The sequence below is a fragment of the Epinephelus moara genome, chromosome 8 (genome assembly GCF_006386435.1).
Source record: "Epinephelus moara isolate mb chromosome 8, YSFRI_EMoa_1.0, whole genome shotgun sequence".
In the NCBI taxonomy this organism is placed as follows: domain Eukaryota; kingdom Metazoa; phylum Chordata; class Actinopteri; order Perciformes; family Serranidae; genus Epinephelus; species Epinephelus moara.
In genome coordinates this window covers 26,514,931-26,539,113 of record NC_065513.1, presented here as the reverse complement: position 1 = coordinate 26,539,113, position 24,183 = coordinate 26,514,931, and the positions used below count along the sequence as shown (strand labels likewise).

At 41.0% G+C, this 24,183-nt stretch overlaps 1 protein-coding gene across 1 annotated transcript in view; it reads right to left on the bottom strand.

Moving 5' to 3' along the window:
- The window catches only part of grid2 (glutamate receptor, ionotropic, delta 2), a 703,051-nt gene that overhangs the window by 198,245 nt on the left and 480,623 nt on the right, over positions 1-24,183 (bottom strand). Inside the window, exons 7-8 of the mRNA XM_050052029.1 lie at positions 18,590-18,751; positions 13,646-13,765 (exon numbers count right to left, since the gene is read on the bottom strand). Coding sequence (XP_049907986.1) covers positions 13,646-13,765; positions 18,590-18,751 — 282 coding nt within the window. The remainder of the gene's footprint in view (positions 1-13,645; positions 13,766-18,589; positions 18,752-24,183) is intronic.

Sequence of the window (24,183 nt, the reverse complement as noted above, 5' to 3'; positions counted from 1 at the left end):
ATCAGGTGAGATGACCGAGAAGGAAAGAAGTGGAGGGGAAATAATCTGTGAAGCAGCACAAATCAATGACGTCCTCTCTTCCCTCCCGTTTCTTTCCCCTTTCCCATCTTCCTTCCACCCATGCATCTTTTACTGCGTCTCCCCTTCTCTCACTTCCTGCCCCCTACATTCTCTCTGAAATCTCCCACCTGGCCCGGAGGTGGAGGGGAGACACGCTGCATGAAGATACATGCAAATCTACCTAATAAGACGGAAAATTTGAAAGAAATAGGGATCTTTCCCCTCTGAGATATTTTTTTCCCTCTGCCACTATCTTTCCGCCCTTCACTCTTTGCTTATTTTCACCCAGATTTGCTTTCTCTTTCCCTTAATTTATTTATTTTACTTTACTTCTCTCTAACATCATGTCTCATTTTTTTCTGACTCACATAATGCCCATCTCTCTTTCTGCCTTTTTTTTTTTTTTAACTATGTGACTCATCGGTACCTCCTCTCTAACCTCCCTCTCTTTTCTCATCACCCTCTCCATCTCACCCTGCAGGAGGTTTTTACATAATTGTAATAATCACTTCCAGTGGTGTTGGCCCTCATCTAACCTCCCTAAAATAGCGCTGGCTAACTTGCCCTTTAGAGCTGCATCCTCACTACTTTGTTGCATGATCAGAGGATGCGTGAGAGGCCTCTGCACACTATCTACATGCTGTGCGTACAAAATTTCAATTTATTAAACACCTTATTATGCCTATTTGCTTGTTAGCAGCCCGTGGCATATTTGATATTATCAGGAGTCTTGATCCGTGTAAAGAAGTCTTATTTAGTATTTTTGCTCTGAGGAAAACTTAAGTGTGCTCACTTTAAAACCAGTACATTTACAGTTTGATTGCAGTTTAAGGAGTTTGCACAGACTCTTTACTGACTTTTGTCTTTAAACTAAATGAGGCAAATCCTGCTATGTGTGCTTACTACCTGCAATCACTGCAGGTAACTAATTTTAAGCCACACTTGCTGCATTGCTGTAGAAATGGCGATGTTGGTTGGTCAGTCAGTCAATCACTTGGATCAAGACTGAATTATCTTAATAACTATTTAAATCAGTGGTTCCCAGCTGGTGGGTCACAGCCCAAAAGTGGGTTGGGGGTCCATTCTGAATGGACTGCAAGGGATTCACAAACATGTCAAGTCTAAAAACGCACTTAATTTCCGTTTTTTATTTTGAAGTGCCGTTTCCTGCTGTAGAGTGAGTGAATAATGGACAGCTACTTGACAGAAACAGCAAACTAGCTCGACGGCATGGCCAAATGCAAGTGTGACGCTGAAAACTGTGTGGACCCTGAACTAATGACTAAGGAGAAATCTGGACCTTGTGGCTGGACCAGTTGGGGCCCACTGTTTAAATGATTGACTTGAATTTTTGCAGAGACATTCATGGTTCTCAGAGGACGTTATCTCATGACTCAAGTGATCCCTGCTTTTTTCACTGACTTCATTTGTGGTTTTGAGTTAAATGTCTTGACAGCTACTGAGGGGAGCCATGACATTTGGTACTGATCTTTCCCCTCAGAATCAATTGGAACATTTCATCTAACATCTAATTTGTTGAGAACTCTGGTGTAAAATCTAAAACACTAATACTTTCCCATCAGCCTCAGCTTCATTGTCTGTTCAGTGCTAATTAGCAAATGTTGGCTTTGCAATGGCCAAGCCAAGAAATGATATCGACAGCTGACATCTGGAATCCCGTGAGGCTTTTCCATCGGCCCTTTTGGCCAAGCTCAATCAACAAATGCTGCATAGATTTATGTTTCCATCACCAGTTTAAATGTGCTGAGTTGTGCCTGAGATGGACCATTACTGGAGTTGGGTCAAAGTGCACCCGACTGCCTCTGAGTGGGTTGCAGCGGACTCAGTAAGGGTCTATTCGGCATCAAATGGTAGCTTTCTCCTTATCGTCTGGATCCATTTTGTAATCCCGTCTACATTTTTCAAGCAATAAGTGGTAGAGGCCGAGCAAAATCCATGATATAAGTAGCTGGCTACCAACAAACATCACAAACAGCTAGAAAGAGGGCACTTTTAAACGTCATCAACTCAACACAAGCATGTCATGAGATAAAGACACACCTTTAAGCGAGTAGCCCGATTGTATAGAGATGCAAATCTCTGCTGGGCTGAACTGTCACACCCAGTCGAACCGAGTCAAGCCAAGCCAGCACATGTTTATGGAAAAGGGCTCTTGGTGCACTCCTGCACTGTGAGCAGATGAAAGTACAGTAACATCTGATAGAGACCAGCAACAGGATATTAGTTTGTGAGCCAATAACAGGTGAATGTTTGAGAGGGGATTAAAAAAAACAGCAGGAGGTTGTTACCCATGTGTCTGCCAGAGTAAGACCTGATGTTCTCTCCAAAAAGCCCCAAAAACATAACATGCAAGGCCATCCGTTAAATGCATCTCTTCACAGTTTGTTCAGACATGCAGATTTCCCCCTGAGACTACAACGTCAAAGAAAAGCTCTTTAAAAATAAAACTCATATCCCTCCGTGACGCTAACCATAAAAAATGAAAAGATATTAAAAAAAGGGCAGTTGCATACTGTAAATTCAATAGAGCTGGAACAAGTTAAATAAAAGATTTATCTCCTTGTTCTGGGACAGGCACTCACAAAAATGCACTACTGTTCTTGCAAGGAGGAGACAAACTACAGAGAAGCCTGATTGAAATTTTGCATCCTGATCCATAGGTTAATACATGTCTGTGGACGCAGGATATCAATTCTCTGTTACATTTTATGCGAAAAGGAATATCACAGCTTCGTGTGTCACTGTGGCTTAGCCTTATCAAAGAAAGAATAATTAACTCTGTTTTGAACTCAGCTGAAATGAGTAATAGCACATTCTCTCTGCATGTATGTGTATTTGCTTAGCTGAGAGAAGAGGAAATCCAGTGTTTCTCTATGTTACACACTGACAGTCATGCAGGCTGACATTAATTGTCATGCAAAGCCAAAGGGGTTTTCTCAGCATTTCCAAACATGCCAGAAGATGTATGCAAATGTGTATGTGTGCATTGACTTGCATGCATTCCCAAGTGAACTGCAGATATGTGTGTTTGAGTTAGTGGGTGCATTAAGCCACTGCGTTAAAAAAAAAAAAAAAAAAAAAGTCCTTCAATGGCTCAAAACATGTAATGAAAGAAATGTTTCTTGCATGATGACAAGACTGCGAGGCAGGGTTCAAGGTCACGTGACTCCCTGCAGTCACTTAGCGTAATTCAACACATACGTATGTCAGATCAGACCGGAGACAATAATTGAAGGTGACCTCAATTTAAGAACGCTGCAGTCTGCAGGCCATTGATTCGCGTAAAGAGGGAGAATATTTCGGCCTCTCTCCCAAAAGACGGAGAATATGTGCTGATGTGAGAGAGAGAAAAGAGAGCACGAGCATGTGTGAGAGCATAAGAGTGTAATGATTGTGACTCTATTATGACCTGTGCCGCCGTTTCTATCTCTTGTACGGGATCTATAAGGATTAGGTCATCTATCTCCTTTCTAGCTGTCTCTCTAGCTCTTCTCTCTGTTTCATTTTACCTTTCTCTTCTTCACCCGGTCCTTAATCTAGCCATGTATCAGTCTTTCTCCATTCGCTCATCACCACCCCCTCCTTATCCTCCCTCTTCTCCCCGCTTAGCCACAACCCCATTTTTTTTATTGTGCTGGTTCTAAAGTATAAATCTGATGCCATTTTTCCTCTCTGAAGTCATTTTAGATGTCGCAGATAGCTAACGAAGCAATTACACATGGCAGACTTGTCGCCTCTACATAAGAGAGCAGTGGAGCCTGGCGTGCCTGTAGATGTATATATATAGAGAAGTATAGGCTCCCATGTATAGCCACTGGAGGTAATGGAGCGGAAAGCCAATTCTGCCACAGTGTCACATTAATAATAATGCCAATCTGACACGTCTGCCATTATCATTATCACTAGACAACTGTATGCATATGTGAGAGGCATGATGGGGATAAATGTCATGAGAAAGGATTGAGGACTGGAAAAGGTGTAAGCAGATTGGGGGGATTCATAAAATGGCAGACATGATCAGGGAGGGAAAGTAGAAGAAAAGATGAAGAGGGAAGGGAGTGGGGGAGAAAAGGAGGTCCTGAGAAGAATAACTTAATTAAAGCAACACTTAGCTTTCTGGAAATTTTACGCTTTTCTTTGTTTAGGTTAAAAGGCTATTAATAAGCTGATGGCACACTAAAATGTAAGTGAATTCCATCAGAGATAAAAACTCATAATTGTGCCATTCTTATATGGTTCAAAGAAAACTCCGACCAATCATTGCATTGAGCTAAAAAGGGACGAGATGGTCGCAGAGTTTCTGCTGGACAGGTATTTTTAGTTTGCCACAAATGTAACATAGGCTATAACGTTATATGACAACACAGCATCCAGTTGCTAACAGTTAGCCTACTGTAGCCTGAGCCTCTGTATTATCTTCCTTGTATGTTGCCAGTCACCAGTACGATCTAACGTTAGCGTTTACGTTTTATTATAAAACTCATCAGTCATCACTGACCCCGGATAAGTTTCAAAACTCCGGGGTTGCGTTTGACTGTGCAGGACAGGTAATGTTATGTTTAGTTTGCTTCTAATATAACATAATAACGTTAAATATGACAACACAGCATCCAGTTGCTAATGGCTAACGTTAGCCTACTGTAGCGTAGCCTCTGAAACATTAACGTTATCTTCTCTATATACTACACTATACTATACTATACTCTTCTCTTCTCTTGGCGTGTTACACTTGCTCTCCTCTTCCGTGTATCTAACGTTACCTTGCCAACGCCTATGTCTATCATAAGCCCTTTTTAGATAGGACTTTTGCAGGAAAGCCCAATCAGTCTCTTTTCAGCATTGGCAGTATAAAAACAAAATTGGGGAGTGCGGCAAAATGCTGCCTACCTACTTTTGTTTATACAGAATGCGCCTTTTTCAGGGCAATGGGGGGCATGAGCAAGTAACAAAACGGGTCAGTCCTTCGGCAGTTCTCTCGTAAGTCGGCCCGTTCTTCACCGTTCCCGTCATCTGACGGTTAATGGTCTCTTGGTTTGCGAGGGCAAGGAAGGTGTGCAATTCCTTGTCTCCCCAGTTGCTCATCTTTACAGTGTCTGTCAGGTTTGGGTTTCCCTCTTGCTACTAGCTGCTCCTGCTATCAGCTGTTTCCTGTTTATCCACCGCCAGTGGCTCGCACATGTGGCGTCATCAACAGCCCCTCCCGTTGTGGAAGGCCACCTTGGTCTGTTTAAACTAAAAGGGTTCCGCCAATGAGCCTACCCTATGAGGCGGAAAATTGGGCACCTTGGATCAACTCGCCAATCCGGCTCTGTGTGTCTAAACGTTCGCAGCTTGCTGGCAAAACGGCCCAACAATTGTGGAAAATCTGGCAGTGTAAAAGGGGCTATAGACGTAATGAGGATGTAATGGAGGAGGGGGGGAGTAGGCCTTTGGAGGGAGGTGGAGTTGCAGGAAGAGGGGGATGGGACTTTGGAGGGAGGCGGGAGTTGTGGATGTTCTGTGCTGTGTGAAATGCAAGAAAGGTAAGAGTAACTTTAAGGTAAGACAGGATAACAAAAAATAAGCTGATCTTTGTGTCTGTCATTAGTGAGAAAGATGGAGGACACAGAGCAGAGAGGGAGGATTGGAAAGAAGATCAGGTTAAGTGGTATCCTCAACAGAATGTAGACTTAATACCATAATTAAGAGAGTACACATACTGTTAATGGTTTGATCAGGCAGAGGCTCACTTTATATCTTAATATACCAGTGGTTGCAACGTGGGTAGGCTCTTCAGGGCCTGTTGTCCATAATTCATCCATAATTGTCTACTGCACACACTGAATGGCTCTCCTATATAAAATACATAGGGTTACATCCATTATCCATATTTTTCATAACACACATCAGTGTCCTGAAAGTACTCGCGTACAAGAGAAATACATTTGACTGAATATGGTATGAAAGTTAATGCACATGGTGCGGGCAGAGAGAGGCAGAGACAGAGAAATTATCTATAATTTATTCAAAAAAATAACCAATGTTAATTTAATTTGGTTCAAGAGTTAGACATGTTTCTCCTAGACAAGGTCACTGTCAGTGTCCCCAACTGTTAGCACACAAAATTACCACAGGGTAAAGGCTAAATAATAGAACGGAGGTTGCTCAAAGGACGGTTTGCAAATGCTAAGGATCAAATATTTAGCAGATGAGACTTCTAACATGTGACCGTGGGGAATTGTTAAATACATGCTAACATTAAAATGTTGTAACACTGAACAGGACACTTAAATGAACGGATATTTCCCAGAGAATTCCTGCAAGGAAATGTATGACAAAGCTAATATAGTGGCTGCTAAAACGATTAACCTCTCTCTGTGTTTGATTGAAATGCAGCTGCTCCACAATCTATCAAATGGAAAGTGTGAAAAAAAAAGATGCTGCATGTCCTGTCTTTTGATGGCGGATGTTCCTCTGCCATTATTAACATTTGTAAAATGTCAAACTTGATTTGAGGAAATCATTTGGCTCTTTCTGACAGCTTCCCTGACCAGTGGCTGCTATTTAAAAACACCACTGCACTGCAACATGGAATACATCACCAGCGCCCCAGCTTCCAACCATGTTATTAAATTAAAGTTATTGCTGCTGCTGATTACTTAATGTTGCTAACTGTGATTGCAAGCTGATTCACAAAGTATTACTGTAGTTAATCTAATTTACTGTTTTCGCGATACACCAGGCCTCGGCAAATATGTTTTCATTTAGTCAGTATGTTGGCAGATGTGCACAGGTACCGCTGAATAAGAGTGTTATTCATTAGCTCTGTTTACGCTGGTTCTACTGAGATTTCGCTTTCCTCTGTTTTGATTGAGACAAAAAGCTGCATTGAAAAGAACATTCACATCAAAGTCAATTACATTTACCAAAGTAGCAGTACACTGTATGAAAATATTGACAATCTAAAATGACTGTTTATAGCTCAAGTTACATTTTTTTTCATGATGTCATATAGGTACTACGTTACTTCCAAGTATATGTTGAGAGGAAGTATGGCTGTAGCTATGGATTCAACATGGCTATGACCACGTTGATCCCCTACCCCCACAAAATAAGTTCTAAATATGAAAACTCATTTCCTATCAAACTATTTATCAAGCAAGTACAGCTATAAAGTACACTATACCAATACCTATGCAATAAATGAAAGCTACTGTCTACATACATTAACTGGCCACTTTAGTAGGTTCACCTTGCTAGTACCACGTTGGACCTGGATGCAAAAGGTTGCCTTCAGAACTGCCTTAATTCTTGGTGGCATAGATTCAACAAGGTGCTTGAAACATTCCTCAGAGATTTTGGTCCATATTGACATGATAGCATCACGCAGATTGACTGCAGATTTGTTGGCTGCAACATATCCCAAAGGTGCTCTATTGGATTGAGATCTGGTGACTGTGGAGGCCATTGGAGTACAGTGAACTCATCGTCAGGTTCAAGAAACCAGTTTGAGATGATCTGAGCTTTGTGACATGGTGCGTTATCCTGCTGGAAGTAGCCATCAGAAGATGGGTACACTGTGGTCATAAAGGGATGGACACGGTCAGCAACAATACTCAGGTAGGCTGTGGTGTTTAAACCATGCTCAGTTGGTACTAAGGGGCCCAAAGTGTGCCAAGAAAATATCCCCCACACCATTACACCACCACCAGCAGCCTGAACCGTTGATACAAGGCAGGATGGATCCATGCTTTCATGTTGTTTACACCAAATTCTGACCCTACCATCTGAATGTGGCAGCAGAAATCCAGACTCATCAGACCAGGCAACGTTTTTCCAATCTTCTATTGTCCAGTTTTGGTGAGCCTGTGTGAACTGTAGCCTCAGTTTCCTGTTGTTAGCTGACAGGAGTGGCACCTGGTGTGGTCTTCTGCTGCTGTAGCCCATCTGCTTCAAGGTTGGACGTGTTGTTGGTTCAGAGATGGTCTTCTGCAGGCCTTGGTTGTAACCAGTGGTTATTTGAGTTACTGTTGCCTTTCTATCATCTTGAACCAGTCTGGCCATTCTCCTCTGACCTCTGGCATCAACAAGGCATTTTCACCCAGAGAACTGCTGCTCACGGGATATTTTCTCTTTTTCACTCGCTATCACTATCATTTGATAGTATAGCTAAAGATATGAAGAAAGGGGACAGAGGGAACTACATGCAGCAAAGGCCTACATGAGGCGCACACTACATGGGGGGGATGTGTCTCTGCAATATTTATTATAATTATAATAAGCACCACAACCTAGTGGACCATGATATCTGTATACATTATAATATAAAGCCATCTTCACTTAAGCAGAGAATTAAGTACTGTCACTCATGCCATCATTAAATAAGGCAAGACGTTAACCTGGGGTGAGAGAGACGGGGTTGCTTTTCATAATAATCAATTTACATTAATGTCTTTATTCACCTTTTACCTGTCTTGACATGCAGAAGAGACGAAATACTTTAACATACATAGTTCTTGTCCTTGTCCATCGCAAAAATGAAATGGGTCTGAATTGATATTGATATTGTACTTAGCACACGCATCACCCTCACAGTTACAAATGTGAACATGGGAACGCCGGTGATGAAACACTTGGACGACATGAGATGTTGCCATTTTTTTTCCACTGCTGCTATCCCGGGGTTTCAATTTCCTTTTAGTTTTTACATTTGTACACACACTGGGTCAGGTTGGGCTTTCATTGGCTTTCCTTCTTGATGATGGGGTGGTCAGAGCCATTTTCACTAACCTTTTCTCCAGCCTGACATATATCTGCCATGCTTTTATTACAGCTTAGATGGTCTATATGAACACCATTTTAGAGAGCTACATCATTCAGAAAGGCACGATTCAGCTACGAGAGAAAGTTAATATGCAGGCACTCTGAGAGGAATATTAGCCTCTCTTCAGTCATTTGATTCCATGTTTGAATTTAATTGAATCCCAATGACAGACCAACAAATGTTCAGCGTATTAAGGGAGACTGTGGCAAGAATACTGTATAACAAGTGCCTTAATTCCCTCAGAAGTAATTATGCTCTCTGATTAGGGAATTGTGCCTAAATGTAATTATGCTGTGCTTTAAAGATTAATTTTGTCTGTGATGGCGTGCTGCGTTATGTTGGTGTCTCACCACATTATCCATAATCACAGCTCCCTATCTCAACTGCTATCTGAAAAGAGATCCCTCCGGTATAGAGGACAGACAGTGTGTGTGTGTGTGTGTGTGTGTGTGTGTGTGTAATATCCCTCTGGCCAATGGAATCTTACAAGGGATTAAACATTGCAAGTCTGGGTTTCATATGTTAACCCTGCTGTTTTCACACCTACATGCATAATCCACTAAAATTGAGTGGACTGTGACATCAGCGGGGCTTTTTCTGATCCCAGTGCATCAGGAGTGTTAAAAAAATGCTTATCCAAGCATACATGCAGTGTAGTATATTATGATCCGTATTCAATGTTCTGCTGAGCATTACAACATAAACATAGAAATCAGCTGTCCTTAAGAGTCACTGAATATATTTTCATAAAAAATAGCAGACTGGCAGACTCATATGCGCCCCATGCCTGCACATGAACACAGCTACTGTAGTGGCCGTCTCAACATACCACAGTTCCTTGGCAACAATACAAAAAAACAGAAAAACAAAACAGCAGACCAGGTCCTTCCAATGGTCTACTACCAGCTTGATGGCTGTTTCTATATATTTATTTTTATATATTCTCATGCATTACCCGTTATTATACTTAATCACTACATTACATGGTCAAATACGTATTATGATCCAAATCAACACAAACTTCATGCCGTCCACAGACTCCTGCTGTCATGCGCACTAAACTGCCTTATGGAACCACACCTGGCGTAAATAACTTGTGCCTGTATTCCAACACATAAATAAAGTAAATATAAACATAAACTCAGTATAGTCCACTATCAGACACTATTCAGAATATACAGAAACTGTTGTGTAAACGTAAAATCGTCAGAACCTATATAATCTGTCGTATTAACACAGATATTATTACCAAATATTAATATGTGCTTAAGTGGCTCTTACAGCTAGGCTTGGGATCTATTTTTTCATATCTTCATACCCTCCTGACTTTTCACCAGAGTATAAGATATGTGACAGTGTTTGTGTAAGAGGAAAAACTGAATGCAAAAGTTTGCTTCATTCCACAAGCTCAAATATCAAGAAAGGAAATATTCTCATGTCTATTTTCCTTATTAAACAGGAAAATATAGTGGTACACCTTCTGAATTCAAGTTTCTCTCTTTCACCGAACTAAAGCTAGTTTAACTGCCTCGGTAACTTGTCATAAAAAATAATTCAAACTCAACAGAAACAAAAAAAACCAAACTTGTCTTTCCATTGTTCCAAGTATCACTAACTATGGTGGAGTGGAAAAAAACTTGCTCAAAAAAAAATATGCTCAATCTACACGTTGTCTCTTTCAGACATTTCTGGCCATGTTTACTAGTCCTGTGACATAATACCCGCCATCTTAGTCACCATCTTTCTCAGCTCAGCTGCCCGTTCCACCAGTAGAGACTGACCTCTGATGGCACGTGCAGTGCACTACAACACATCACCTCAATACAGCATCTCCATATCAGTTTAATAGAAGAAGGGGCGTCTGTATTTTTGATGCTACTGAAAATCATACCTTCTGTATTTCTAAATAACCTGGTATACTGTGATACCTTAAAGGTCCAGTGTGCAGGATTAAATGGCATCTAGCGGTGAGGATGCAGAACTGAAACTTCTCCCATGTACTATGTGTGTAAGAAAAGTGTGGTGGCCATTGTGAAAATGCAAATGGCCCTATATAGAGCCAGTGTTTGGTTTGTCCATTCTGGGCTACTGTAGAACAACATGAAGACCCGCTCCGTATGTTAATACAAATGATTCATTCTAAGGTAAGAAAACACAATGGCTGTGTCTGAAGTCTCTACTCACTACATAGTCCACTATATAGTGAGTTCGCCATTTTGTAGTGCTGTCCAAATGTATAGTGGGAATTATTATTAAACCCTATATAGTGGACTTAATGTATCCCACAATGCACCATAAAAAGTAGTGTATGACCGATGGGCACTCAGCAAGCAATATATCTCATCCTAAATTGCGGCAAAGGAACGGACGGACATCAAGACAAACAAGAGGAGAGAGCACAGGGCTCGACAGTGCGAGCGTTTCACTTGCATTTGCGACTAAAAATAGGTGTGTGCGAACTGTAAAAAATATTTAGGGGCACATGTGCGCATAAAAAAAATCAGCCGAAGCAGCCTATATTTTTGTCAATAAAAAAATATGATAATCTAACCGCAAATGTTGGAGGAACTCCAGCCGCCTTCCCTCTTCCCCGTGTGACACGGTTATGGGCGGTTTTCCAAGCCACTGTCGGCACAATGAATATAAGTCCCACTGTCGGCAGCGTGGAAATAAGTCAAAGTGTAGAGGAGATGGACCGGGTTAAGTGGCGGACCTTCGGGGAAGCCTGCTCCGTTCTCCCCGCAGTTAGGGACCATTCTCCACGGCCAGGCTGTCGGCTGGGTGGAAATAAGTCAAAGTGTGGCGGAGACGAGGGACCGGGAAAAGCAGCGGACCTCCGGGGAAGCCTGCTCCGTTCTCCCCACAGTTAGGGGCCGTTCTCCACGGCCAGGCTGTCAGCTGGGTGGAAATAAGTCAAAGTGTGGCGGAGACGAGGGACCAGGAAAAGCGGCGGACCTCCGGGGAAGCCTGCTACATTCTCCCCGCAGTTAGGGACCGTTCGCCACGGTACCGCTGCTGGGCAGGGTGGAAATAAGTCCTGCAGTTTCAGAGGACCTGGAGAATGTTTTAGGATAGTAATAGCATTATAAGATAACATATATATATAAGATAATAACATTAAAGACAAAATTAAATTGCAATACTTTTTCAAAACTTGATGATTTTACCTTTCTGTACATTTTGTATACAAATTCATTAAATGATTTTGCTTGTAAATGTCTATTTGCATCACGTTTATTATGGAAAACACATTATTTGATCAATTTACATTGTGCCCCTAAAGTTCTTTGTGCGCTCCTTACTTTTTCAACTTAGGAGCACATGTGCTCCTTGGGAAAAAAGTTAGCGTCAAGACCTGGAGCAGCTCGATTACAACCTGCTGTATGTGTTTAACATATAATGACATGCTGAAGATTGTTTTGCCGGTTTCCTTGTCATGTAATCAAGTGTCAATTTAATGTGAAGTGGTCGGTCCCTGAAGAGACAAAAATAAATCAGCAATTGATTTTCTCTAGTGCTTCGCAGTTACTGTACAGAGTAGGGCTAATGACGCTAGCTAACAGGTTGCTACTCACTCTGATTTGTGTCGTAATGGCATAATGCACAACATATATTAAATTCACAAGTTATTACATGACTGACTGGTAAAACAAACTTCAACACAACAAAGGTTAAATGGAAAATTACTTTCATTAGTGGGACAGGTAGCAATCATGCTGCGCTCTCTCCTCTTGTCTGTCTGCCAGTGTTTAATGTGAGCGGAGCAGCACATCTCACAACACAAACGGCCACAAAGTACTTTGTGATGTTTTTCATTTGAGGAAAATAGGCTTGGTTTTTATCACATATATGCACGTCAGAATTTGTTATGGATGGTTCACCAGCCGACGTTGATATGACATGTTTTAATTGTGCGACGGCAATGACGTAATTAACAACGCCGGGAAAATAACCTGACTAGTTTCCGGAAGTGTTTTTTCATATTGCAAATGAGCTCATTATGTAGTGCTCTACATGGAACTCCTTATATAGTCAGTAGGGAGCAGTGAATGAGTGAATTTCAGGTGATAACTCATAAATATCACTGCTCCAACGCCCAAGCATACACACAGCCATTAACACACACATGCACACACATGTACGCACATATGCTCACACACACTCAATCAAAGAACAAACAGTGTTATGAATATGTGTGTGCGCGCCTGTGAGGGGAAGGGATGTCTTTCAGGAGGCCTGTCAAAATCCATTATGCATGTGTCGTTACCAAATACCACTTGAAAATGCTTCTAATTAATCCAATTAACACCAGGCTTTACTGAAGGGGAGGTGAGTCGCTGGGCTGATGCAGCATCTTAGTGATGCACGGGAAAAATATTAAAAAAGAACATGCACCCAGACACATGAGGATAAAGACGAGCGTTGTAAATTCAAAGAGATAAAAATGTAAAGGTGCACCTTAACTGCTTCTTTGCGTTTGCTCTGCCACATTTATATTTTAAAAAAAAAATAAATACAGTAAAATCCAGAAGTACATAGGTAGAGGTAGCAGGGCTGTATTCTGCTACACAGGGGTGACAGCCACAAGGAGAGAGATGCCTGAATAAATATGAGATGAAAATAATGTGGAGAGCAGGTGCAGAGGAATTTCCTGGCAAATCCAGGAATTATGTAAATCCAGTCCACGCGTTAGAGCAGAAATGATTCCCCCCTCACCCACAGTGGTGCACCACACGCAGGGGCTCTGTTTTAACTACTTACCCTGCTGACTCCTCGTCCCCTGTCTTCTCCGTAATTTGTCCCCAGGATTTCAAAGAAGATGTTGGGGTTGGTGCCGTTGTCGGTGAACTCCAGGAAACTGGTGAGGCCGCTCACTCCGAACTGTGGGGACAAAATTTAATGTTTTCATTTGACTTCAGATTTATTTCACAACAACTGTTGCTTGGTAAAACTGATCATTGAATTGTGATCATCACAGCCTTTATTGTTGTCATGATCTTTATCACTTTAATCCTGTCAGGTCTCATCAATGGTGCAATATTCTTTTGGCTGTAATAGACCTCATCAATAATTCTCCCTGTGAAATTTGACATTGAATTTCGTTTTTTATCCTCGCAAAAGATCAGATATGATAACTGCTCACAGTGAAGCAGAGACATGAATCATCAGGCCATCCCTAATGAAATGATTATATCTCATCACTAAGAGCAGGTACTGAATGGGAAAATGTTTTTTGTTGTAACAGAATAAAATATGTGTGATTCTGTGTGTGTGTGATTCATGTGTGCGTACTATTTGCGTGTCCAAGACAGGAAAGATTTACGGAGTACGTTTTGCCCTTGGCGGAAAATTCTACTTTTGATTTGTTGCAACGTTTTTAAAAACTAAGCAGTCCACATCCCGCAGAGGTGTGTGTAATAAGGCTGATGAAAGAATACTGTGTTTGGACTTTGCACTAGGGGCGTAAAATGTCCTGTGTGGAGAGGTAGATTAACTCACAACCACACACACACACACACACACACAAATACACGTGTGGTGTCAGTCCCCAACCTTTGCCTTGCCTCCCGGTAGTGTGACCTGTCAGTGAAAGTGACACTGTGCATGCTTCAGGGGAGGAGAGGTGTTATACTCCTTTATATGATTCATGCTCTGTGTGCGTCTGTAGGTGTGTGTATGTGCTTGCTGCTGTGTGTATGAAACACGGATTGTGCCATTCATGTGGTTTGGGTTATGATGCAAGCATGAATGTACACGCGCAAAAGGTGTCAATGCCTAATCACATGAACACTTGCATAGACACCCACACCGCCATCTCATGTGGTTACACTTCTTCATAGGATTTACTTGCATCTTATACCCACCTGTCACACCTTTAAATCGTTATATCCATTCAAACACGGTGTGTAGGTGTTCAAACACACACATGCATCTGAGTGTAGGTTTGTGCCATTATGCAATACCATGCTATTGACAAGCCAGCTACAGGGGATGCCAGGCAACCTTCACAAAAGCTATGTTCATGTTGTTTTTATCATGGGAGTGACACATATCTACACTCTGCTACAAATGCCAGCAACATGATGAGGTACTGAGCTTGTATTTCGTGCTGAGCTCTGCACGTTTGCAGTTTTTTTTTCTGGTTGCCAAAAGCTGAAAATTCAACTTTGGGTTAGGGCTGGGTGTTATGGACAAAAATCTTGGTATTTTCAGGCTGACTGGCGATAAACAATATAGATCACGATATTTTCTACGCGACGGGCGACGTGTTTTCAGTTGCAAGTCAAAGCCACATTTGAGATGTCACAAGCACTTTTATAAAAACAGACTGTGATCGAAATAAAATGCAAAGACAGGGATTTCTCCTTGTTTGAAAATATACAGCTGCACAACATGTAAATGAAAAATTATATAAAATAAATAGCAGAGCTGTACGTTAACTCTTTACACACAGCACTGGAGCTACAGAGGTTTAAAGGTTTGCAACACAGGATGCAAAACTATAAGGCGTATAAAAGTATCAATAGACCTAAATCCATTGTAGTTGGGAACGATTAAAAATCTTTGTGGGGGAGTTAAAAAGCTGCTCGTCACCATCACTTTTTTCCAAACTGTCCAATCACAGTGGAGGAGGGGCGGGACGATAGCCTAGACCACAAAGACCAACTGTTACATCTCTGAACGGAGTAGGAATAAATACTGAACCCACGTAGACTAGCAAGTCCGTCCTCTCTCCCTTCGTGCTTCAGCCTCCCCTTCATCCAGAGCAAGCACTCCTCTTCATATCAACATTTTTAATTTCACAGATATTCTGTATCATAGCAACAAAACACTACCAAAGCGTCTCAGCTGAAAAAACACTTGTTCTGCATTTAACAGGCATTTTATTTGTTTTAAAACATTCATCTTTGCTATTTAAAAAGCAAAAATATATTTAACAATAGCCTAACAATAAAGTTTATTTAGGAAGGGTTAGTAAATATCAACAACAAATACCACATATTGTACTATTGAGACACCTTTAATCATTGCAGAGGAAATTCCCTCTCCGTGACAGCCCTCGTCTAAGATGTGTGTAGGTGTTGATGTGTATAGAAATAAGAGATGTATCATATCATTCATGATATAGCTCATACAGGATGTTAATGCGCCATTTGGTTAATCATTCATTGACACATCGGTATGCTGTTACCATATTCAATTATTATATTCCCCTGGGTCAGCCACACACACACACCCTCACCCTCAATAAAATGCACGTCACTTGCTATTTTGCTTCCTTGCAAACTGGGCAGGGGTGAACTCTGCGCGGATACTGTTCATTGCCTTTCGTAATTATTTAGTTAATTAATGTTGGCAGCTTCACAACAATTATCTTTCTTTTAATTGCACCTGATACAAAGAACATGCCACTGGCCCCGTGGGACTGAATAAAAACCTGAGACATAAATAAACAGTACGACTCCACCAGTGTTTTCTTTTTAATGTTTAAAAGCTGCTTAAAGATAAGATGAAAGTGAACAAGCCTGGTTTTATATAGAAAGCAATAATAAGTTAAGCTCAGGCTTTGAAACAGCCTCATGGGCACTGGCTGGAGATCTTGGGCTGCATCACGGGACTTGCTGTGCCTTAAAGGGATCGATAAAATTTTAAAATGAGTCCTAAACCTAACTGCTTGAGTCAGTGAGACTCAAAGGTGTATATATATACAGCAGCCAATGACAGGGTAGTGACATGTAGTCTACTAGCAGCTCCAACACAGCACACACTGCAGACTCTGGGGATCAGTGTAACAGCAGTTTCACCTGCTGCATTTCCCACTCTGAATTTGTCAATGAACACCAAACAACAACATCAATAGAGCTCCTCATCAACAGCTGCAAATTAGTATTTATCATTACCATAATGGCCCCACATACCAAAACGCTGATTAAACACACAGGCACGCACAGTAAGTAAAGCACACTGCTGATACACTGTAAAATGGAACTGATGCCAGGCTGCTGAACTCAACTCTATTACTGCTTAGGGCTCTTTAACACAGCTTTTTTTTGAGACAGCCATCAGGGTTGGTTTAACAGCCGGGGCTGGCTGATGAAAGTGTTGCCAAACCCCAGCCTGATCTCAAGGTGAAATGCAGAGATAGATATGAAAGCCATTGCGCCGCATTTATTATTGTCTGACACTAATCCTAAATTAGCATTTCACTTGGCTTCATCATTCAGTCAAACTGCCATCCCTGGAGTAGTTTTTTATTGATATCAAAACAGAGGGCATTGATCCAATTGGATTTAACAGTGATGAAAGTGTTGCCAAACCCCAGCCTAAACTCAAGGTGAAATGCAGAGATTCATAAAATCACAGCTGCAGGATGAAATCCTCTATCTCTCAAAAGTCAACTGTTGAGGAACTGAGCAAAACTTGCTGATTGATGCATGTGCTTTTTTTTTTTCAAGGTATTCAATCCTTTGAATTCACGAGCACTTGGGTCATGAAGTCTACTGAGCTCAGACAGGAACTTGGAAACTTTCAGTGGAAGTAATGAACAAAAATTGGATTTCCATGTGATAAGAACAATAAAAAAAACCCCGCAAGACTTATTTAAAGCCTCCTCCATGTCATTCGTCATCCCTGGAGGGGGTTTTAGTTATACCAAGCAATGACATTGCATAAATGAATTTAGCAGTGACTGCATCTTGCTGTTTCAACTAGAGTGTCTCAGCCGAGGAACAATAGTGCCTGCTCTCAAAAATTTCATGTAATGAGCACATTGTCTTGAAATGCAAATACATACTCACTAAATGAAAAGTGCCAGAAATGGGTTTTTTTCCCCGCCGCTAAAAGATACACGAGACACATCTAAAAATAGTTTGAAATCTGAAATTGAACTTGCATGTCGTAGTTGGGTTAAGGGATGAGTATACACTCTTGTTCTTTCAACTGTAGTAATCAAGCCTCAGCTCCAAACTCACACAAAGATGTTTTCTGCTTTGAGTAAAGGCTTCTTTTTTGGCAGATATAGCTACAATACTTTTAGGAATAACTTTTTTTGAGGCAAAGTCTTTATGAGCCATTTTCAAACGGGCACACACTCACCTACAAGCACCACACAGCGGTAGAGCACCGCAGGAGGCTGATGAAACAGATGGACCGTCCACAAACTGATATTAGAGTCAAGTGACTCCGGGTCATTAAATTATCCACAATAAATATAAATCAGAGAATTATCTGTCAGTGTACAGTGTAAATCAGGTTGTAACGATTGGCTGAAAGTGTAAAGAATTACAGACATTATAATGATAGAAAACTACTGCTGAACATGCTGCTCTACCTTTTCAGGATGCTTTCTGAACGTATTTTAATATGCAAGTGCGTGTGTCACCATATGTGACCATGCACCCATACACACGTGGATAATTTCAGTGATGAGACCTTTGTAAATCATCTCATAGTGTAGATTTGGAGGTACATGGCAGAGCTAAATAGAACTCAGGAAGCCTGCCTCTTGGAACAGGCACTGGCTTACCTCTGTGCCTGCATATGTGTGTGTGTGTGTGTGTGTGTGTGTGTGTGTGCGTGTGGTGTGTGGGTGGGTGCGCGCCAGAGCAACCAAGTATGCATTCTTGCATACCTACCGTAGTTGAAAAACCCTTCCTGCAAGACTTGAGGGGAACAGTGTGTGTGTACTTGTCTGCATCCCCATACCTTTTTGACAGTATCCAGCATGCTCTTGCCTCCCTGCCACGGTTTGGAGTTCTTCCTGATGCAGCTCAGACTGGCCATGCTGTGCCACTTCCTATCCTCCAGCTTTCTGTGGAAGGTGTTGGCCAGAAGCAACACGGTATCATAGATGTAGCGGTTGGTGATCTATAGAGACAGACATGGCAGGGAGAAAATCAGAGAGGCATACAGACAGAAAGGAAATGGCAGAGTAATGCAGACATTTTGCTTTTGCTGAAGATGCACTGCTGGGGACTTGCTCACGTTGCTTTAATACAATTGCACGTGCTTCAGTTTTGGAGTTTAGATCTGTTTTCAGATAAGGACCTGCAGATATTAGCAGTAAGAAGCAAGAAATGGCGCAAACTCTGTCACGCTGAAACACTATCAAAGCTAAATTTCTTTAACCTGCATTCATATGCATCCACCTTTTGATCAAAAAGGGAAAAAAACTGTAGCTTTGCAGCTTCCCTCCTCCCTTTCTCTACCTGTCTGTCAGGATGCAGAATGTTTCCTGAACCTACAGTGCAAAACATCGGTATTTTCATCCGAAACATTGCTCACTTTTGGTTCAAATTCACACGTGCACTCATACCTACAGACACACGCTCACCTAGCAGAAAAGCTTTAAGGATAAGATTAATTAAAATGTATTGATAGGTCCTTGGCACCACCGAATAAGATACAAGGAGAGGAGTTTATTCAATCTGTGATCTATTGTTATGTGATTTACCGAGCCACCTGTCTCTGTGTTAATGAGAATATAATAAACACACTGACTACAACAGACATGACACTACACACACACTCAAAATCAGACATGCAGGTGAGGCGTATCTACTCACATTAACACACATACACACATACACAATACAATGCTATAGAAGCAAAAGCCGTGAGCTCAATGACAATGACTTTCATACATCGAAAAGAAGTTGGCCCTACACATGCATTTTTTGACACATATACTTACACACACACACACATTAGAGTTAACAGTTTTAGAATATGAATATGAATTCAAGAATTTCTACCTACAAGCTAATTAATGATGAAGGTCACTCTGCATCTTTGCCATAAAAGCATTTATATTTGCCTCATTCCAATTCAGCCCAAACCTGATTTATTTAATAACCTCCAGAGAATAATAATAACTTAATAACTTTTAGAATAAAGAATGAAGGTAAAATGGCTTCATTATATTGTTAAAGAAGGTTAAATGTTAAACAAAATATTTCAGTGCATTTCAGACTGAATAGTGCCATTTCAATGCAAATAGCATGCTGCAAATGCAAATGTACAACTATAATGAAATTATTCATTAAATAATGTCCTAAAATATATATATTTTTTCTTTTACTTGTAGTGCTATTTATAAGTCTAGACTGTTTTGGTGTGAGCTGCCAAGTATTGGAGATGATAGCCATAGAGGTGTCTCCCTTCTCTTAAATATAATGGGACTAGATGACACTCGGCTTGCGGTGCTTAAAACACCCAAAAAAATAAAATAAATAAAAACGTGGAAAAACTCAGCAGCAATGTCTCTTTCCAGAAATCATGACCTAGTTACTCAAGATAATCCACAGATCTTGTTTCATGTACAAACTTCTTCCTCTCTGCAGAACTTTACCCTCCATCGGTTTCACCACATAGAAGGAAGAGTGCATCTACTGCTAGCTCACCTGTTACCACTGAGCTAGCTAACGTTACAGCTCTGCCAAGGAGGACGCCATTACTGTTTACATATCGTGCTGTCACAGGCACGAGCCCTTGTCCATGAGTAGATGCACGCTTCCTTCTGCGCAGTAATATGGTTGGCAGGTGTAGTTTGGTAGACAGAAAATAGTTCCTACATGAAACTGCTCACAACAAGGTCTGTGGATTATCTTGAGCAACCGGGTCATGGTCTCTGGAAAGAGACATTACTGTTGAGTTTTTCAAATGTATTTTTTGGTGCTCTTAGCACCCCAAGCCGAGTGCCATCTAGTTCCATTACATTCAAGAGAAGGCAGACGTATCTATGGTTGATTTCTCCAACACTCATTAACTCACAACAAAATAATCTGAATTGATATATGGCACCACAGGAAATAGGAAGAATATGCAATTTTGATGTTTGAGGTGTACTGTCCCTTTAAATCTTCATTAATAGTGTCAGTATTAGAAACATTTATGTTTCAATTTTTTTCTGACACTTAACTGAAATAAAGTCATGATCAGAGTATGAAAAGCCCTGTAATCAAACCTTGAAGTCACTTCAGCCTCCTGTATGTCACATGTTTTTTTCACGTTCATTTTGGCCATTTCATCCTGCGCTGGTTATGTGGAACAGTGAACTATGAAGCAGATGTTACACAGTATTTACAAAGCTTAAAACTAATTTCAATGTTCTGGTTAAGGTCACGAGATTGACCCTCCACACCCACTCCACTCAATCACACCCAACCTCAATTTCCTCTCATTGCCATTCCCCTCTCTTTCAATCCTTTCATCTCATTTCCATTCTTCCTTCTGAGTTCTCCAATTTGACGTCTTCTCTCTCTGAGTGTGTGCTGTTCTATTTTTCTTCTGCTTCAGTCTGCCTTTCCTGTCCTGTCACATTAATAAGAGGGCAGGAGTGGTCAAAGGCCTTAAACCGAACAACCTGTGCCACATGGCATTAAATAAATCCATGTAAACAAGGTTATTACGTTTTTTTTTATAATTCACACCAGGTGATTATTCTAATCAAGATACTGTGTTTTGCAAATGACCCTCACTTACCATGGAGCCAAAATGCAATACATCATTAATTAGTGGAGTCAAAGGTCTGACTCCAAAGATTAAGGACTCAATAAAGGTATACTATGCAGGGTTGTGTGTTACTGTTCACTCTCGTTTTGCATTTCACCTCGCTATATACACATTTATTTCGGTGCTGTGTCTCCTGGATGCCTATGGTCTGGCACCTGGTCACTAACCCTATCCCCCTAACCCTAACCCTTATAAAGCCCCAACCTCACCCAAGCGCTGCAGGGATACACGCCCATAAACATCCCAAAACCAGGAAATAAGAAGTAAAAAGAAAATACAGACACGGCCACACACTTCTAGCAGGCCATAAGTGATGATTGGGATTACTTCTGTATGAGTCTATTTTATATCTTTAAGAATAAGAAACTTTGGATTTTTCTTCAAACAGCAGAGATGTAGACTCAAACAGCTGAATTTCATTCCAGCCTACAAGATTAATTCAATACACGTATAGCACACTCAACTATGTCTGAGCACTGTATTGCCTGTTCAGTCCTTCACTCTCCTTCCAGCATGCTATTCTAAAATGTAAGGGAACCAAGTGGGAACGTGGCCATGTCAAGGTTTTCCATTAAATTTACACGAGCGATGATAAGATGACAAAATATATGCTCCTTGTTACTTGTCAGATAGTTTACTGACAGACAGGCAGGACAGAAGAAAAACTGCGGTGTCTAGTTTATCTTACGTCGAAACTTTTTCTCTCACTTTCCCCTCGATGTGTCTCTGCTCTCACAGTTTTGTCTTTCACTTGCTGTCTTTGTCCGTCTATCATTCCATCTCACTGTCTCTGTGCCTATTGCTTTTTCTCTGAAAATTAAACTGACAATCTACTGCTCTATGGGGAGCTTGAATGATCAGTAGGTTTTGCACTCCAAGCGAGCATTATGTGTGTGTGTGTGTGTGTGTGTGTGTGTGTGTGTGTGTGTGTGTGTGTGTGTGTGTTTGTGTGGTCAGCCTGAGTTGATGTGCTTCAGTGCAGTGTGAAATTGGGCTTCTGGGCCACTCTCTGACCGCTGAGCTGATCTGCTTCCTCTCTTTCTCTCCCATCCCTTGTTTCCTCTCTCTCAAATTCAACCACTCACCCACCTACTCACTTACTCACCCACGCACACACACATAGGATGTCAAACTGAACATGTGTACAGGATGTTTTAACTGTGCATGCACGATGGTTTTTTACTCTCACTCCCGTTGTCGGATACACAAAAAACACATTGTCCTTGACTGAAATCACATGCACACTCTTGGCCCTCCGCAGCAGAGTGAACACATACAACTGGCATCTCCCCAACAAATAATGAATCATCGGAAGGGCTTGATCCTTGATGACAGCTATTTACACTCTGAAAGCATTTGATTCATATTAGGACGCACAAGGCTAGCTTTATTTACGTGTATTATTCAATGCTTCAGGGCCTCCAGGACTTAATAATGTCTGTATTTTGCATACTATTTGGCAAGGTTCAAACAAACTCTAGGCTTTAATCAACCTTTTAGAAATATTCCAAAAAATATGTTATGCATTTAGCTGATTTTTAACCTTAAGGGCATTTTTTGAATATTATTTTTATATTTCATTTGATTAAAAAAACAAATAAACGTGTCCATTCACTGATTACAGAACCGTCTTGAGACTTGAAGGGGAGATATCCACATAGACATTAAAACCACGTTTCTGCTTTCAATGTATTTCCAACTTTCATCAAATGTGTTCCCTCAGGCTCTTATGCATCCACATAAATCAACAGCACATTAATTCAATTTCATATTTTTGTCTTGACACATAAATAAGAGTGTGTTCCCTTTCCTCCGCTCTATGTGATGGCAGCGCAATGACGCACACACACACACAAAAAAAGGGGGTAATAATTGCATATATAGAGCCACCCTAGGGGACATATTAGTAAAGTAAAGAAAATGTGAAAGTGGGGAAGAAAAAACTGGCACTGAGTTTTCCATGACCACACGGTTTGAGATAAACACATATACAGTTGTGAGCCAGCTTTTTTCCCAAAATGATTAATGTTCCAGGTAAATAAATAAAAAAAAAAACCCAACCTCACAGGCAGGAGCTATAACAATGTCAGATCAGCTAGGCTGGTGTAAACGGAAGCTTTTGGATCAGGAGACGTGTTGAAATGTCAAACTAAAACACTGGGAGCAGTTTTAAAAGACAGAAATGGGGCGCCAGAGCAGCTTTCAAATACATAACTAGTTTGGGAATTTGACTTTTGAAATATTTTGAAACGAAAACGCAGAGAGCAGTGTGTAAACAAACATTTGAGGGAATTTCAGAAGATGTGTGCTTGTACAGCATGTAGCTCATGTGTACTGCGCACATCAATACCCCTGAATGCATGACGGACCCTCACTCTATGCGCCAAAGTAAGCTGTCTTTTGTCTCTGAATGTCAAGGTTTAGTGTTGCATATTCAGTACTAATTGAGCAGACAGAGCAGGATAGGAATATGAAATGAGCTCTGGCTCATGTAAAGATTGTTTAGAGTCCTTGCATCCAAATAAGCCTTGGAAATGACAGACTTCTGAAGTAACTGTATGATGGAGTTGTCATGTTTATGCGAGTGATGTCACCTAACACCAAGCTCGATTTTTTTTCTCAAGTCTCCACATTGATGCACTGCGCTGCTCTGATTATAGAGCTGTTTTTTATTGGGGGCAAAGTTGCCCAATAATGTAGTTGGCGATCAATTGACTGTATTCCCACTGGACGTCCCTTCCTGCTTCCAGTAAAAGAAATGACTGAACCTAATTTCATGATGTCTT